The sequence below is a fragment of the Protopterus annectens genome, chromosome 3.part1 (genome assembly GCF_019279795.1).
Source record: "Protopterus annectens isolate FY-2018-M chromosome 3.part1, PAN1.0, whole genome shotgun sequence".
Classification (NCBI taxonomy): domain Eukaryota; kingdom Metazoa; phylum Chordata; order Ceratodontiformes; family Protopteridae; genus Protopterus; species Protopterus annectens.
Window position 1 is genome coordinate 767,644,790 of NC_056732.1, and position 18,599 is coordinate 767,663,388.

Here is an 18,599-nt window from a genome sequence, read left to right on the forward strand (position 1 = left end):
TGCAAAAGCTTCAACACATTCAACTTTGGCTAGTACACAACTATGGATCTTAATTTCAGTAAAACGACAACTTTGTAAGGTAAAACAGCTTATTTTTAAAACATGCAAAATTGTTGACTTTTACCAAGCAAACACATTTTTGATTGATTACATTAGAGTTACCAGGGTGATAACAATTGTCCCTTTGCGTCTTCTTAATTTTTCATTTACATTTACAAATGTTTGCTTTAGCTGTTTCCACCACAGCAATACTATAACTGAACAGTTAAGTTTGCTTCATGGCAGACTTACAGGTACAAACACTGTGTTTCTAAAAGAAAATGCCTACAATGGCTGTAACTTACCCAGAATGTCAGCATGTCACAAGTGTGCACTAGGTCTTACTACCAGCAAAAACATATAAAAATGCACTGCTAATAAACAGTTATCCAACAGTATTTTTCTGCCTTGTAACCTTCTTTCTCGCAAAATCTTCCATTTCTTGTACAACTTTCTGTTGTTGTACTCAGATGGTGAAATAATAATCTGTCCCTCTCAGTTCACCAAACTATGCACAAATTCCCTTTTATGAAAGAACTAACTGAATACTTTTCCTCAAACTGGTCGTGCCATTAGAGTTCCAGAACCCATAAGTAAAAATAACTAGTTTATTTTCACAAATCCTGTTATACAGACACTTTCTCTAACAATCACTATTAAACTCTTTCTGATTTCCTCATGAGTAACAGATTTTATCATTATGTGCTGCATTTCTTCCTGACTTCCTTACTAAGTACAACTGAACACTTAGAAACAACCTGCCAAGTGTAGTTTTTAAGTACTTTCATCTCTTTAATATGCTTTTTAGACTTCTGAAGATTTCCCAAATGCGTGTTAAAGAGACACAAGTGCTTAAAACTGTACTTGGCTGACATTCTATACCTATTGGCATTTCTTTTATATTTTCTTACAGATCATAAAACACTAATTATTGCATGGATCTGCTTTAACTCTAATCATATCACATACATCTTTTATAATTTCTCTCTCTCTCTATCTCTCTCTCTCTTTTTAATACTGTTGCCGTTAATTATTTTACTCATTCATTCTCCAAATTCCTGTTTAATTCAGTAAATGATCATGGAAGGAGCAAAGACCATCCATGTACTCAGTGTGGGTGAGGCACAGAAATTCATCTTGATTGAGACAACATGTTGAGGATCCTCTCATACACACACCCACACAGTGCTTTTACACCTATAGGCAATTTAAAATCTCTCAGTTATTACACATCTTTGTGATATGTGAAGAAACAAGAGCACCTTGCAAAACCCCACACAGAAGAAGGATGTACAGATTTCACACAGAACATACTCCAGATGAGAAATGAACAGAAAAAATGTGCTCTGTAAGAAAGTAATTCATGTGACTATGCCACCCTGTTAATTACTATATCTCTGCCTCCTAATTCAATCACAATAACTCTTGTTTCTTACTTTTACATAAAATCTATCAACATTAGTAATAAACCTGCCATATTGCCCATTCCAATAAAGTCTAGACCTGATGTCCAGCACTGTCTATTGGTTCCCTATAAACCTTCAGCATTACCATGAAATTCTAAGTATGATTGTTTTCTTCTTAGTATTTAAGAAATTAACTTAGAAAACAGAATCTGGAGTCTAAAATGCATGTTTCCTATGAAAAAGAATCATTGCTCTGTTGTATCTAAGTATTATTACAATTTCATTTATTTTAGCATTTCTTTGTTGTATCCGTGGATTGCTTAGCATCTCTCTGTTACATCTGTGAATTATTACCATTCTGTTTATTTTCGTATTCCTCTGTTATAGCTATCTGTGTATTATTACAGTTTTCTTTACTCTGTGATGCAGAGTGAATGTATAACTTTTCCCACTTTGTTCATTATTCTTATTTTGCTTTGCAGCTGATATAGCATGTTTCTCCACTGGCCTCTGTTGGAAATTGATAATATCAGTTCAGAACTTTCTGGTCAAAAATCTTGAATAGAAACTAAAACACAAAAAAGGATGAGACATGGCATAAAAGAAACTTTCATTTTCCCCATCACCATGCCAGAAAGCCTTCTAAGGGAGTCAAACCAAAAAGCAATGCATATCCATCATTTAAATATACTATATCAATTAAACTAATCAAACAATTAATTAAACAGAAAATTAAAAAACAAATCTTTAATATAGTCAATAAGACCAATATAACTTCTTGAGAAGTCTGTCCGTGTATACTCAGAGGACATGGGACCATACAATGACATGTATAGAACATACATAATACAGATGCATGCACAAACAGACACAATAGGATATCATTTTGCAGGGTTACAACTAAACCAATAGTGGGTGAAGCTCAAGTATGTGTGGTGCTGCTCTTAGTACAATAATGCTGCACACTTCCTGCAAAACCATGTTACGCTTCCATGTCCTGCTGCTAGTCCTGCGTGTGCACTGCAGTTTTGTACCCTAACTTGCAATTAACAATGAGGCATTTAGGAACCAGTCCAAGGTTCATAATCATAGAAAGAAGGACATCTGCAAACTCCTTTCTACAATGACACCAGGAGTAGTGTGGGATGGTGTACTGGCTGTAAGATGTTGGTCTTTAGACACACCCAGTCTCTTTATGAAAATAACCATCTTCATTGACATGCTAGGCATGTATAACCCTCCCTTGGCAATAGCATTTACGAATCCCACTGTCTAAGTTCATATTATGCAGCTGCACTTTTCTGAAAATGGATCACTGTAGTGTCATAGTCATGCACAATATATCTAAATTACTCAGAAGTTCAACCATGTCAGGGCTGATATATTTATTTAGGGGATGGCACATCCACTACATCAGAGGTGCAGTAACTCCCCCACCCCCTTTTCAGATGCTCATATTTACTTATCCAACTGCATGACATATATTCAGAGGAGGCTTTAGTCAAGCCGTAATCTATATGCACTTGAAAGTCATCAGTAAAAATACAATGTGAAATTGCTTTAGAAGGCCAAGTACAGTTCATCTTCCAAACATTTGTTTATACTGTGTTTAGACTGCATTAAGACATCAGGCCTACACAATTGAAAATGAATGTGTTTGGGAGTAAGCTGATGGTTTATTTATACCAACAAATTATGTCTGTACAATGACTGTTGATCTCAGAGCCATAAAATCAGCATCAGCAAATGAAGCAGTGTATCAGCTCAGCTGCAGGCATAATTACATCTTAAAATCATCATTTTAATTTTATAATTAAAAGAAAGCCACTTTATTTTTACAGATAAGTTGCCCACAATCAGTGGAATATTTTCTGCAAATTTTATGCAGGCAATATGTGTATATATATATATATATATATATATATATATATATATATATGTATATATATATATATATATATATATATATATATATATATATATATATATATATATATATATATATATAGGAGTATGTATGATGCCATAAATAAATCCCTGTGGGTATTTATACTTGGTTCTTTGTATATTAACTAAGAATAATGCATACGTTTGCACAGAAAAACTACTGGCTCTAAAGCATGAATTTGTCAAGTCATATATTGTAAAATGGAAATACCTCCCCCTTCCCATTAAATTGTGGTGGTGTCTAGCAGATGGAGACATTCTGAATGACTTTTTTCTTAGCTGTCATATAATGTTTGACTTATGATAGTTCACTGATTTGTGGGTGTGCTAAATTCTGTAGACATCAGTGTTATTTTAAGGTACTGAAGTATGTGCATTAGTTCATGGATTCTTAGACATGCATTGGTGTTCCAGCTGAACAGTTAAATTATTAAACGATAAATAGGCTGTGGTTGTAGCATAGCTGCTGGCATAAATATAGAAAGAAATGGAAATGAAGTAGATGTCATGTGTTATCAATTTTGAAAAAGATTCATTCTTCTGAATTAGACTGTCATTTTACACTTACTTTGACAGCGGGGCCTCTCGTTTCTCCAGCTCCAGGTTCCATTAGCGAGGCATTGGATTGATGTTGGCCCTAGCCGGTAATAACCTGGATCACAGCTGAATACAATCTTTGTTCCATACTCATAATGTGACCCATTTACTATTCGCCACCTTCCATGCTCCAATGTGAAAGAGTTGATACTGGGGCAAGTCACAACTTTAAAAGAGAAAAAAAAATGTTAGCTATATTTTTGTAAACCATTTCTCAATATAATAAATGCAGCCAGCAACTAAACAAAACAGTATATGATTTTTAAGTTTTAAATCTGAATGGAATGATTACTGCATATTTTCTGAGGAATATAAATGCATACAGTCAATAAGCAATAGCTGGAAAAAAAATGGTGCATGAATAAGAAAATACATTTCTCTACTGAGAATGGAGAAACACAGTATAACCTGAGATATATAACGTACTTATTTAATGGTGTATGAACATTGTGTTTGGGCTAACCCTAAATAAGATGTTTTAATAATTCTGTAATATAGTCTCCAAAAGGTGTTGAATGAAAGGTACAAAGATAAGAAAAATCACAAGAAAATATGGCCTCTGTTTTACTATGAGTTATAAGTTATATTATTTATTCATTACCAGACATTATTTAACAAGTGTACTTAATTTTTATACTGTTAGACAGTATGCTTGCTAATTACATATGCCTGTGATTCAGTATGCAGACTGTAAATGACAGTATGATCATCTTATTTTACAAAGGAAACTAATACAGTTAAAGTTATTTTGCTTTCTGTATAACCACAGAGTAGCCCATGTTGTTATCATATTTATCTGTAAAGTGTATCAGTGGTATAGAAAGTTGCCACACTTGTGTTTAACATCTGGAAGTCAAGCATATTTGGGGTATTATCTGTACATTGATGGCCTGTTTATATTTTGTGATACTAATAATCTTGTGCATCATAGATTGGACTGTCTTTTAAGGTGTCACTGCTTTTTCTCTTGTGAAGTGCATTATTTTGCATGAGGCATAGTGAGGTGCCATCTGCCTGAGACAGTGCTGGATCACCGAGGTGTTATGATCCCGTGGTATGTCCTATAATGAAGAATGAAGTATTTTTTTTTTTTTTGTTAAAGACAGAACTCTTGCAAATAAATGACAGAACAAGAAAATAATATCATAAAGTTTAATTAAGTATAATGAGCACACAAATGTCATATGTGACACCCCTGCACTAGCCCAGTAATCAATGACCCTCAATCCTCAAAACTGGCAAAAGTGGGGGACATACACACTGCGAGGATGACAAGTACACACACAGTACAATGCAAGAGGCACAGCAAAATAATGGGTATAGTTCCCTATACTAAAGGGGTGGTGTAAGCCACAAAACTATGGGCTAGGCTTGTAAATGCCCTCGGGCAGATAGCCTAGTATGAACCTATGAACCTATGAACCTATGAATTTCCCTTAAGAGCACACAGAGATCACAGTCAGTCTGGGGCTGGTTTCTCCCTCTTTCTCCAGATCAGCAATAAAACTCCCCACTGGCACAGCTACAGAGTTGAGGTCTCAGCTGAGTGGCCAAGCTAAGATCTCCAGCACCCTCTCTGTCTAACCAGTGCCTCATGTCCTTGCCCAAGTAGCTGACACACGCACACACACACACACACACACACACACACACACACACACACACACACACACACACACACACACACACACACACACACACACACACACACACACACACACACACACACACACACACACACACACACATACATGCACACACACACTTTGAGATTTGATTTATATAAAAATACACACACACCTGGGAAAGGCTGGCACAGGTTTACTAGTTATGCTCCCTTCTGCCCAAACTATAAGGTAATTTCCACTGCCACCAACCACTACTTATCAGCTACTGCAAGGCCCTTAACAAAGGGTGTCCAGTTCTACTGGGTAATGTTACTATTATCCAAATGGTAGTCTGACAAAAAGCAAGGCTATTTGGGAGTGCCCTGTACAGTGTCACCAAGTACATATGCAAATATACTAAGAGCTTAAATATGTCTCACAAATATCAGCCACAAATATAGGTTTAAATATATTTAATAATAAATAATAAAGGAACAAGACATTGCTCAGTAAATCAACACAGTAACTTCAGAGTTCAAAATCACAGGAAGTATTTAAAACAACATTGCAGGACAGTCTCAAATAAATACACAAAACATCTAAAAGAGTTACTATGCCCCAAGAACTTGCTTACAACAAGGCAAGTGCAAATGTAGTGATGATGAGTGGAAGTTTCCATGTCAAAGACAAAATACAAAATGCCCAGTCTTTCTCTGAGAGAATTCTTACATTGTTTTTGTTTGTCTTTCGGCTTTTCCCGGTAAGGGTTCGCTACAGTGGAACTCCAGTCCACTAATGATTGGCAGTAGATTTTTTTACGAAACGCCAAAGTGCCAGCTCGACACCCAACCTTTAACGAAGGCACGCCCATTTACGCATGCATGTCTTTCGAACGCTACCCAACCGTGGGGAGGACATGCAGACTCCACACAGAAGGCTCTCCTAAGCCCAGCCGAGAATCAAATGGAAGAACCTCTTGCTGTGAGGTAACAACGCTACCGCCGTACCACCACGGCATATTCTTACATTAATATTAAATATTACTGCTGGGTTAGCTTGGATGACATCACTTTTTGTCACCTGACTTAAGTTCCCAAACTAAATCCCCCCATTGTAGCATTTGATATCTCCTTGTGAAAAATACATAGCCTTCAGATGTTTGCAGTTGCTAGAAGACACAAAGCAATAAAACACTTACAAAACAATGCAGAAGGCACCCTAGTTCTAGACATCATGTCTCCTTGCTGCATTGAAACTAACTTTTATAGCACAATTGCAAAACAATTTAATTTCAACTTATTTTCTTGAAGTTTTCCAAGTTAACTCTGTATGTTCCAGTTTCTACTATTCAAACATATACATTTGCAAGGTATATAGTTTATATACATTTCTGTTCTTTTCTAGTAGGGTACACTGTGGACACATCCTTGAAGGTCAGGACTGTACAAACCCTGTACAACACACACTTCTGTACCAGTTTAGTTTAATATACACATAACATATAGTTCTAATACATTAGGTAACACACGTAATTGCATCATGCTGGTACCCACAAATGACATATACCTATTTACAAAATTCCAGATAACTGGGTTGGCAGTGTCTCCTTTTGTTACATTTCTATATAAATCATACTAATATTCTCAAATGACATATAATTATTTACAAAATTTCTCTTGTGTCACATCATACAAAATAAATATCCCATAATAATAATTTTGAAATCATACAGGCTCCACGACCTATTTCCAGCAAATCCTTCTTCCCTGCTGCCTATAGAAATCCTCTAAAATTAAAATTACTAAGCATTTTTTTTTTTGCAAAAACAGCTTTGTATTTAGTGTTTTCCCTTACATTGTAATGTTATGTTGTAATGTATACCTCTGCCTGCATTGCCTCATTTAATTTGAATATTCCTTAATTCACTTGTGTTAGCTCTACACATTGTGAAAACAATCCAGCACCTTGCCTGCACTACAGGTTCTACATATGAGAAAAAATTACATGAAACAATTGTTTATATAGTTCCTACAATGCCATGTGTATACAGCATCAAGCATTTCTCCAAAGAAATACTTGTGCAAATTACAACACCTAGCTACTGTGCCTCTGAGGTCACAGCAATCTATAACCATTGTCTTTGGGATTCCAGTATTTGTTGAGACTCCCCATAAACAGTGATTTTTCATACCTTTTTATTTAACCAGTAAATTACTAAATAATGGATTTAACATATCTCAGTACTCCATGTTTTTCTAAAGAAATGTAATGAATATACAATGCATGATTCAACGGTTCAAATAACAAGTTTTCATTTTAACGTTGTTGTAGAACCTAACAGAACTAACTGCATATTTATATGTGTACATTTTTGTCTTCTATTAAACTGTGGAATGTTTAACCAGGACTGGTAAACCATTTCATAATCTAGGCCATTGCTATGTGACAAACTGATCCAATTCTTTCCATTGTTTATATTTAATTTTAATAATGACTTACTTAATCTAGTGTTTGCACTACTTTCACCATGTTCTACATAGCAGACTTCATAAAGAATGTGTACCTATTGTGTATTAAAGACTAGACAAAGACTCCTCCTCAGGAGTCTGTATTAATGCCCAGAAACAGTGTGTGCTCCTTTAACCTATCTCTGTAGCCTAGTTTTTGTATCCCCCAAAATTTTATGTGTAGTAAATATTTCAACTTTTCATTGCTGTACAAGACTTTTCATTAGGTAAATACCAAAACAATGTACTGTACTGGGTGAGACAATATTGGTTAGATTAGCTTGTGTATTTCTTAGACTGTATTGATATTGCATTTACTATTAGATGGACTATCCCAAATATCTTCTAAATATAGTTCTCAAGTTAATCAGAGGCAGTTCTCAGCAGAATCAGAAATAACACCAGAAATAATCAGGGACATTTTTAAAACATTAGTACTATTAACTTGAGACATTGACGGATTAAGTTAAAGTGAATTATTAATATGCATTTTTTTCATTAAAACAAGTCTATAACTCTAATTATTGTCATTATTGGTTAAGTGTAATTTGCCAGCTTTTCTCTGGAATGCACCAGTTTTAGAAGGGATTAAGAAGGAGGTAAAATTGAGTCAAGGACAGCTCTGCTTTTTAACTAGTATGGAAACAGTTTGATGATTAATGTTTTTGTTAAGTAAATATGCCTAGGCCCCTTAAGACAGTGAGTGCTCCAATATCACAGGATGTTGCTATTTGTACAAGGGGAATGACTGCATTTTCAATGCATCATAATCCTATGGTGCCTGGACTCTAGCTGTAGTACTCTTACAGCCAAGGTTGAGGAAAAATGTTCCATACCTTGTAGTCACTCAGTTTAATATCTGAAAAAGGAGAAGGTAATCATTAGAAGATCCAGTACTGAGCAGTAGGATATCTTATCGTAACATACATTATGACTGACAGCATCCCCTACACAAATACTCTATGTTCTGTTAAGTCTGATCCAGCTATTTCTGTGGCAGTTAGTGCTTAACTGTGTTAGCTTATCTAGTGCACCTACATGAGGGATCATGTCACGTGCTTCTGCCACATTGTGAAAGAAATCACACCTTTCTGCAAGCAGCAGTTCATTCAAAGAATGCTAGCAAGTTTGAAAAACAGGATCTGTCCTTCAAAAATCCTGCCTGGTCTTCATCTAAACACAAGAGGTCTCTCATTTTTTTTCAGTAACAGCAGCCCTATGATTACTCTTTTCATGACTTTATAAAGTAGGCAGGGATGTTAAAGTAAAACAGATGCAAATTAACATGAAAGGTTCACATGTTCCACTCCCTTCCATTTAAACACTCAGTTATACACTGTTATATGCTTATTATCTTAAAGTTCAACTCCACCCATTCTCCCCTTGTTTGTTTACATATCTGGTGTATTTCTCTTGCTTTCAGAAAACTGTTAAGTCATATTTGTTTTTTTTTTTTTTTACTGTGGTAATGGATTGATCTAAATGGACCCATTTCAACCACATTCCAGGAAAATAAGGCAGAAAATCTAATATGTAAACGTTATAAACATTTTCTACTAGATTATTACAAAGAAACAACAACAGCTCAGGGCACATAGTCTGCTTAAGGATATTATTTCCTCCTACACTACATGTGTCACAGTAAACGAATGAAGGAAATGATTTTGACAACAGATTAGATATGAAGAGTGTGTAGGGTGTTAAGACAATGAAGACAGCAAAGGTTAGAAGCTAAAGTAGGATGAAAATATAGGAGAGGTGTGATGCGAAACAATGAAAAGTAGCAGGAGACAAAGGAAAGGAGCAGAGGAAGAATATATATATATATATATATATATATATATATATATATATATATATATATATATATATATATATATATATATAAATATATATATGCAGAAGGCTAGATGGAAGTCTGTGTGACTGTTGATATATTAAAGTAGTTGCAGAAAGCTTCTCCTTCCTGTTGGGGGAAGTCATGTTGATGATGACGATGATGATGATGATGAAGCATTTGCAAATGTCATTAGTGACTGACTCCCAGGAATGAATAAAATGATCAGTAGAGGACAAGGATTTACCTGGCTTGGTTAAGAATGATACTTTAGTAGCTGTGAAGTGAAGCTGGTAAGGGTTGGTCTTAACAGCTCATCTGTGTCAGGTTGGAGGGGTGGAGTAGGAGGATGTGTCATTGTTAAAATTCCACTAAGTGTAATAGAGAAAGATGAACTTTCTCCTAAGCTAGTATCTCAAAACTATTTCCATGATAACCATTCTAAATCACTTGCAGATATGCAGATGTTCCTACATCAACTTCAACAGTATCCAGTTTATTGAAATTATATGTGGTGCATGTTTTCTTGATAAAGGTTTACTCTAGAGAAATGTCATGTATGATAGTACACAATTAAGGCCAAAATCAGGCTACCAAACAATATTCTGCTGATCTTAACCTCTGAAATAACACCAGATTCAAAATTCTTTGACAAAAAACTGGATGACTCCCAGAATTGCCTTCATAGCAGACAGTACAATGGCCTGAATCTTGACTGGCTTCGCTGCTATAACACAAAAGCATTTTTGGCAGAAATACTTTGATATTTCTCACGACTATAAGTAATAGGATACTCCTTTTTGACATGTATGTATAACACAATACTGACATGTTTTTAGAGAGCATTATACACTTGCTTTCTATAGCATGAAAATTCAGGGAATCATCTGTATCTGTAAAGCCCTAGATTTAAATCTGTATTAAGCAGTGCTGCTTGGACTTAGTCATAGCAATGAGTTTTACTGCTGGCTAACCATGAAATTTAGAATCTGGAATATATACAGTATATTACCAGCAACTCCTACACACATACTGTAGAAATATCTGAGGTTAATTGATCATTAGCATTTACATTTTTTGCTCAGGCCTGTACTGTTAACAAATTTACTTCAAGTAATGCTCTCATTACTTATTTTCTAAAGACACACCACTCTGTGCTTTTCATTAGATATTAATTCTTCAAATTACATTACTGATTTATGCTGAAACGAAAGTTCATTTTCATTACAGTACAAAGTCGGCATCAGAAGTGGGTGTTGTGAAGGCCCTCAATGTTACTTCATTTGTCTGCTGACTACACAGGTGATTTAAAACTTGTAGGCTGGGTCATATGAGACATAAGGTACATATGGGCACAGCAGCAAACGTTGTTATGTAGGCAGTGTTATGAATCAGAATGATGTAAGGTGTATTTCCATATAACTCAGAATAACTTAGAAACAACAGATACTTTAAAAAAATGTGGAAATGATTGGGAAAAGCTGCATCACTGTATCTGTTTTTCTCTAGTATATAATGAAGAAACATTCCACTTTATGGCTCCAAGCTTTTCTGTCCATCAACCACTTACAGCTACATTAAGTATAATCATGTAGGTGACATGGCTACAGTTTCCTAATACCACATTTCTCCTTTTTCCATAATGTCTCATGTTATACATGTTCATGTATATAGCAAAGAAACGAGAATAAGTTGTTATTGGTGGTGTGCTTTGATTTTGTATATTTAGTTCCTTAAAATCAAGTTGTGTCAGACAATCAAACAATTCCATCAAATTTCTGTTCTTTTACAATATAAAAAATCCATACTGTACCATTAATCCATTATTGCACAGGCATTTTCTCTCTCTCTCTCACACAGACAGACAGACACACACACACACACACACACACACACACACACACACACACACACACACACACACACACACACACACACACACACACACACACACACACACACACACACACACACACACACACACACACACACACAGACACACACACACATACACACACACACACACACACACACACACACACACAGGTACTTACTAGGCTATTGATACATCGGGATATTTAAAATCCTAGCCATACATTCCAGTGAAGTTTTAGTTCTTATATTTTAAGTACGGATATCGCAGAGTTGAGCAGAACATTTATATGTTGCCTTATGCGTGACAGCCAAGCGTGCTAAACCAGGACAGAATTTGAAGTCACCCATTCATTCTTCTGGATTACTTTTGAATAGTGTAAGAGAAGTACTTTGTTCTAAGTGGATGATATTCTCTGTGATAGACTTCTATCCCTTAAACATGTTCTATATACATTGCAAAAGAGATATAGATCTCTTGAGTGGGTATTAATGTCTCCACTGGACTTTTAAATGTGAAGTAGTTTTGACAGCGTAGGATCTGTTTTGGTTCTATATTGGAGGCTGTATTGCCCCACAGTAGCCTGTATGACACAGAGAACAGGTACAAGCTTTGAGATGGTCTGCAATTTTTTTTTTTTTTTTTTTTTTGATTAGGCCCGTGGTTTTCATAGTAAGTGGGTATTTGAGTTTTCTCAGATGTTTGGACTGGAACATACTGAAGGGGGCATTTACTCAATGATCCTGCTGTGGTGTGCAGAATGGTTTATCTTTATAAAGGTGATTCACAGTGGTGCGAATGCTCATATGAGCGACTTGTAACCATGAAAGTGAAAATGCCAACAGTCCATAATGTTCGAAAAACAGCAAATCGAAAAGCAGATTCACTGTTTTTCGAACATTAATATCGAACGCAAAGAAAAAAGAAGTGTAAAACAGGGGGCGAGCCCCCCTGCACCCCCCACCCCACCCTACTTTACTATTCTAACTCCAAGATCGCACTACAGTGGAGAAAGGGACCATTTTCCAATCCCCACTATAGTGCAATCCGCCCCACAATGTCGAATGTTCAATGAGCGAATGTTACTGTGCATTCGCTCATTGCACATTCCATCTTTTTTTTCTTTCGGCATTTGCAAAACTTGCAAACAGCCTTTCAAACAATTGCTGTTCTCCCGACTGTGTACCACTTTATAAAGGTAAACCATGCAGAATACAATGAAATGATCACATCAGTGGATCTAGATGCCATACTCATAGTAATAAAGCTGTACAATGAAAAAAAACACTTTCTTATTATTTTGGATATGTGGTAATCAAAGGACAGTTCATTGATTACATAGGTTCCTAGTTCCCTAACTGTTCCCTAACTACTAATGGAACAATTTTCAGGGGTGTGTAGTCAACCAAATAATTAAAAAGGACTTCTAAATTGCTGGAGGATATTATTATATGTTTCATGGCATCTGTTTTTTGTCCATTGTTTTGACAGCAGCTATTGTCTTTGGAAAGGCCCTTTTGGAGGATCTTGGTGCCCTTTGGAAAGTTTATGATGGCACCAACCTGGTCAGACATAAATCCTTAACAGTAGCTTTCACCTCCAAGAAGTAAATGTCAAAGAGGAGTGGCCTAAGTACTGAACTGTGGGGTACTCTGGACAAGGCAGGAGGAAGAGGGAGAGCAGCCCACCCTAATTTCCTGGGTTCTATTTGTGAGACACTTTTCTAGCCAATGAGTTCATAAGATCAACATTTAGTTTGGAAAGTTTCTCTATAATAACAGAGTGTGGAATGGTCGTGAATGACTCTGCAAGGTCTAGATATGCAGTGTTAACTGATTTTTCTTATGTATTGCTTCGCTAACCTTCTCAATGAAGTCAAACAGGTTAAAAAGGCAGGATCTGCTCTAAACAAATCTGAGCTGTCTTGGATCAAGAGTTTGTAAGTTATGTAAGTCATTATTTATTACTTCTATAATGATTCTTTCCATAGCCTTCCAGATGAATTTGGTCAGACTTATAGGTCTATGATTTTCTGGGGCAGTTGACAACTCTAACTTTGTGCAGAGGATGACAGTTGCTATTTTTCATTTGTATGACAAAATGCCTGTTTGGAGGATGACACTGGATAGCCTCTGTAAGAGGTCTGACAAATCCTGTTTCAGGCTGGCCAGTATGTGACCAGATATGTTATCTGTCCACACAGAAACAATGTTCTTGGCTTTGGATAGTGCCTTGAGGACTTGTTCATGTAAGATTTGAGGATGGTGTAGATGCTGTGATTCTGGAATGTAGAAGGGAAGAAGGGAGTGAAGTTGTAGCTTAATTTATCCCCTACTAGACTGGCTATGTTCTCATGGGTCCTCTATGTGATTTCATTTACTAAAGAACAGCACTGTGCTGGGCATTATTTCAACAGTTTCTAACACAGCTGAAGAAGACTTTGAGGATTTTTATTTTCTTGGGAGGCAATTTTACCTCATTCTGGTTTTGGTTCATTTGATCAGGGTCTGGAGTTCCCTGTTAAAACAGGCAAGAGCTGTTTTTGCATTATGAGAGTTGCATTTATTTTTTACATGCAATTAGATTTTTTTTTTTTATTATCTGAAATTGTATTTACTATCAAAGGAGACAAATGCATATATACAGCTATTCACATTTGCATAGAATTTGGCAAAAAAGGATTTTAAATAAGCAGTGGGGTCATCAAGCTGGAAGTGGATGTTGAATATATTCAGGTCATCGATCGGTTTCAGTAGATTGTTCTTGGCATAATCTCTGAATATTGAGGTACATGAAGATGCTTCAGGTTTCAGTCCTAAGGTGACTCTGGCTGTTTTATGGTCTCATTTGACTAGAGAGGAACTTACAATTAGTAGGGAGTACAGCTGTCTAATACTGATAAGGACCAAGTCCAGGACTTTATCACCCCTGGTTGGAGTGCAGACTAACTGGTTGAGAGAGTTTGTATTGATGAAGGCTGGAAAACTTTGGGCATACATGTTAGAGGCTGTATTTGTACCCCAGTAAATGGAGGGGTAGTTGAAGTCACCTAAGAGAATGTTGTTTGGGTTTATGCAAGTTAGCCAGGAGTTATGGACTGAAGGAGACACAGAGGGGTCCAATCATTAGCCATTGTGTGACAAGAGGGTCTTGTTAATGGTAAATTGGATGAGGAGGAGTTCCAGTTGTCATCTTGTCTAACTAGTCTGGAGGTGACTTTTTTAACAAATATAGAGACACTACCATCTTTAGTGTTTTCATCTAGAACAGTGGGCTTGAATGTGTAATAAGTGTTGAAACACTGCACTGAATGGGTGCTGTCATTGGTCTAGAGCCAGGTCTCCATAGTCCTTGAATGAAGTGCAATTTTTAGTTGAGGCGCCTAGCACTGAGCAGCAGTACCTTTATGTTATCTGAATTCTATTTTGTTATGTTGAAAGCTTTGAGGACTGACATTGCCTAAAAAGGCACTATGGGAGTGGACAAAGTTTTATTCAATATATACATGCCTTGGAGGAGATAGGTACAGACCATCCTTGGTAAAGCAGTTAGGACTATCTGTTGTCTCTTCCCAAGCTGATACATATTGGACACTATTTGAATGTAACTAGAACCTAAGTCGGAAGCTGGTCAATAATCTTTTGTTGTATTGTGGACTCATTCTTGATGTTGTTAAAATAGTGCTCAAGGGTAGGGTCATATCTGCATTGGACACATGTTAATATATTTTTCAGGGAGGTATGCCTCATGATAATTACACCCACATGTATTATGACTATGTCATATGTGTATTTGTGGTGCAGGGTCTTGAGTGCCTGCATGGTGTAGAAAATTCTGGCATTTGACAGGCAACTCACCATGCCCCTCTCCTTGTACAGTACTTGTACATATTTATACATCAATGTGCCTCACATTGTAGTCACCTATAACTAAGATGTTGGATTGTTTGGAAGTCTGCCTTATGGGATTTTAAAATGCAACCAGGTGCTACCAGTATTGTGAGACTGGTGAGGGTTCTTGTTTTTGAGGTTATATTTCGGGGGCCTTTGTAGATGGGTATGTTACTTTTAAGAGACTCAGTAGATGTAGGTCTTTCACTGCTTTAGTCTGATGTGTGTGGGGTAAGTTTAGTGTGATGCTGTGTGCTACTGACAACCTGCTATCATCATGTGACAGTGTTGCCTCCAGTAACATGAAATTACAGACTCTCTCACACACTGTGTCAATTTGTTTAAGTAATATGTGTTTTTCACTAAACATAAGACAAGTCCTACATTGTTTCAGGATGCCCACTTCAGAGAAGTTGGCCTACAGAGATGGTTTGAAAGTGCAAATGCTTGCCTCCAGGTGCTTATTAATGTGGGCTGAAGAAGGAATAGTGTCTATGAGGTTTGCAGTTGGTCACTGGAGGTGCTACCTGTCTGGGAGTGGATATAGTGTTGATCTCCACACAGCTGTCACATCCCTCTGTTTCATCAATGCTCTAGTCTGGTTCATTTCACACTACTAAATAAAGATAAAGTAAATTTTAACATTCGCGTCTTCATTCCTTTCAAACCAAAGAATGCTAATTTTGCATCCTAACTTTGACAGCAGCTCAAAGTTTGCACTACTTTTCACTGATCCCATGATCGAACAATAACTACATGTATTGAAAAGTCATAAAAAGTTACTGATTGTTTCTGTCGGCTACATTAGCTTACACTGCACTTATTTTTAAGTGTTTATCCTTACACAATGCACACTGGAATAGAAGATGAGATACTACTGATCTGCATACAGTCATTTCTGTTATCTTTCCCACCATCTGAAAGTTAATATGCAACATAAGATACAGAAGTATGACTGAACTGATAAATGGACAAACACAGAAGATGATAATATACAACTGTACAGTCAGATGCAAGCTTTTTTCTGAAGCCATTATGTACCTACTAAAGCATGGGTGACACCAAAATGGTTGTACCTTACAGTTTAAAGGTACTTCTCACAATACTGGATTTTCTGCATTCAGTAATGCTATCATATTTTGCTGGTATGGCACATTCACAAAGGTATGCTCAGCCATACATCACAGAACACACAAAAATGCATACGGACACTTAAGGACTGTTATCATCCCATATACATTGAATGTCACTCCATGACTCTAAGACATAACAAAAGTGAGTAATAAGCAACAGCACATCCCATGTTGTAATTTAAGAACAGAAGCAGAATTGTTTCTCCCATTCCAGCCTATACATGCACTCTGTCATCTAATGCTCTTATTGCTATTTATGTGAGTTCTTCAGCCAACATCATGGCCATATTATGCAGTAAATTCCAGTTTGCCAGCAAAAATAGCTTGTTGCCTTGGCTGAGTGTAGGAGGCATGTCAACTGGCCAAGCTTACAATAATGTGAGGGGACTCGCCCATCTTGTAGAGCAGCCGTTTGAACACCCCTCCATTCTTCTTCATTCCTTGCAAGGTGGCCTTTCCCCCATTTTTGTCACTCTCTGTTTCTTCCTGGACCACTTGGGCATGTGTTGAAGTGATTCTTATAGTAGCCAAGGGTCACTGCGGTCATGCTACTTTCTGGGAGCTGCAAAGGTCGATTGGAGTGAGGAATATGTTGTGTCACCCAAAGGTTTGCCCTCCATTCTGAGATGCAGAAGTTATATTAACAATATTATCAATACATTTATATGACTGACATTGGTCCAGAGTTATGCAATGGTATAGTGCAAATAAAATGGTCACTTTGGCTTTATGTTTAATGGTGTCGTTACTGAGCATGAGCCAGGAGACAAAGGCAAATAAAAATAATATGACATACCCCAGAACTGAAACAAAATGCTGTAACACATTAATATAAAGTATTTGCATGTTGAAATAATTGTATGCATTTCCTTAAATGCAGAAGGCAGGTACAGTGACATATGAGCAATGTTATGCTGATATATGGAATGCCCTCAGAATAATGAAGAATTTTGCAATGTAGTTGATACACAGGTATCCACATTTAGTTTTCTGTTTTTCTTACTTTCTTTGTTATAAAGTGCAGTGCAGATGAAATAAAATCTAGAATACATTCAGAAGATGGTCACCAGAAATTAGTCAGAAATTGTGAAATGAATACACCCTAACATACTAATAATATTCCCTTCACAGTCATCTATATAACACAACTGTTGTGATGCAGAATAATGAGAATATAGAGAGGGCACAGATGCTTATACTGAGTTCTTTAATAAAATATCACTGCTTTGTTGTCACATTAGGTCACCTCATTTCTTTCACTGGTATCATATAATGCATCTGATGCAGAGCTTATGAAGTACTCTAAATGCAAAACTTTTATCTGGGTTGTTACTGGATCACAGAACCATTCTTAATTTAGGATTTAATGAATATAACTTTCTTGTTTCATAATGCACAGAAACTGATTCTTGATGCATTGTGTGTACAAGACAGTTTCAGGAAAAAGCACAGATTTTGCATTAGGAACTAGAAGGACAAAGCAAGTGCATCCATCATTGCCTCAGTCACAGCACAATTCAGAATAAAGTACCATCATATTAGTAAAAGATAGTTGCACAGAACTAACACATGGTTACTTTCATGATTCTTAGAATGCATTTAAGGGGAGCACAGTGTACAGTGATACCAAGAGCAACATGCCAGCAAAAGTACCCACCAAATAATTTGACAATGAAATTACGATTTGCAGTAAACTGTAAAGATTAAACAATAAGAAGAAAAAAGTGTTCAACTTTGCTGCTTCTTAAGTAAAAATAGCACAA

The 18,599-nt window shown here is 36.5% G+C and overlaps 1 protein-coding gene across 1 annotated transcript in view; it reads right to left on the reverse strand.

Moving 5' to 3' along the window:
* The window catches only part of LOC122797720 (CUB and sushi domain-containing protein 3), a 5,249,173-nt gene that overhangs the window by 537,130 nt on the left and 4,693,444 nt on the right, over positions 1-18,599 (reverse strand). Inside the window, exon 50 of the mRNA XM_044066251.1 lies at positions 3,961-4,155. Coding sequence (XP_043922186.1) covers positions 3,961-4,155 — 195 coding nt within the window. The remainder of the gene's footprint in view (positions 1-3,960; positions 4,156-18,599) is intronic.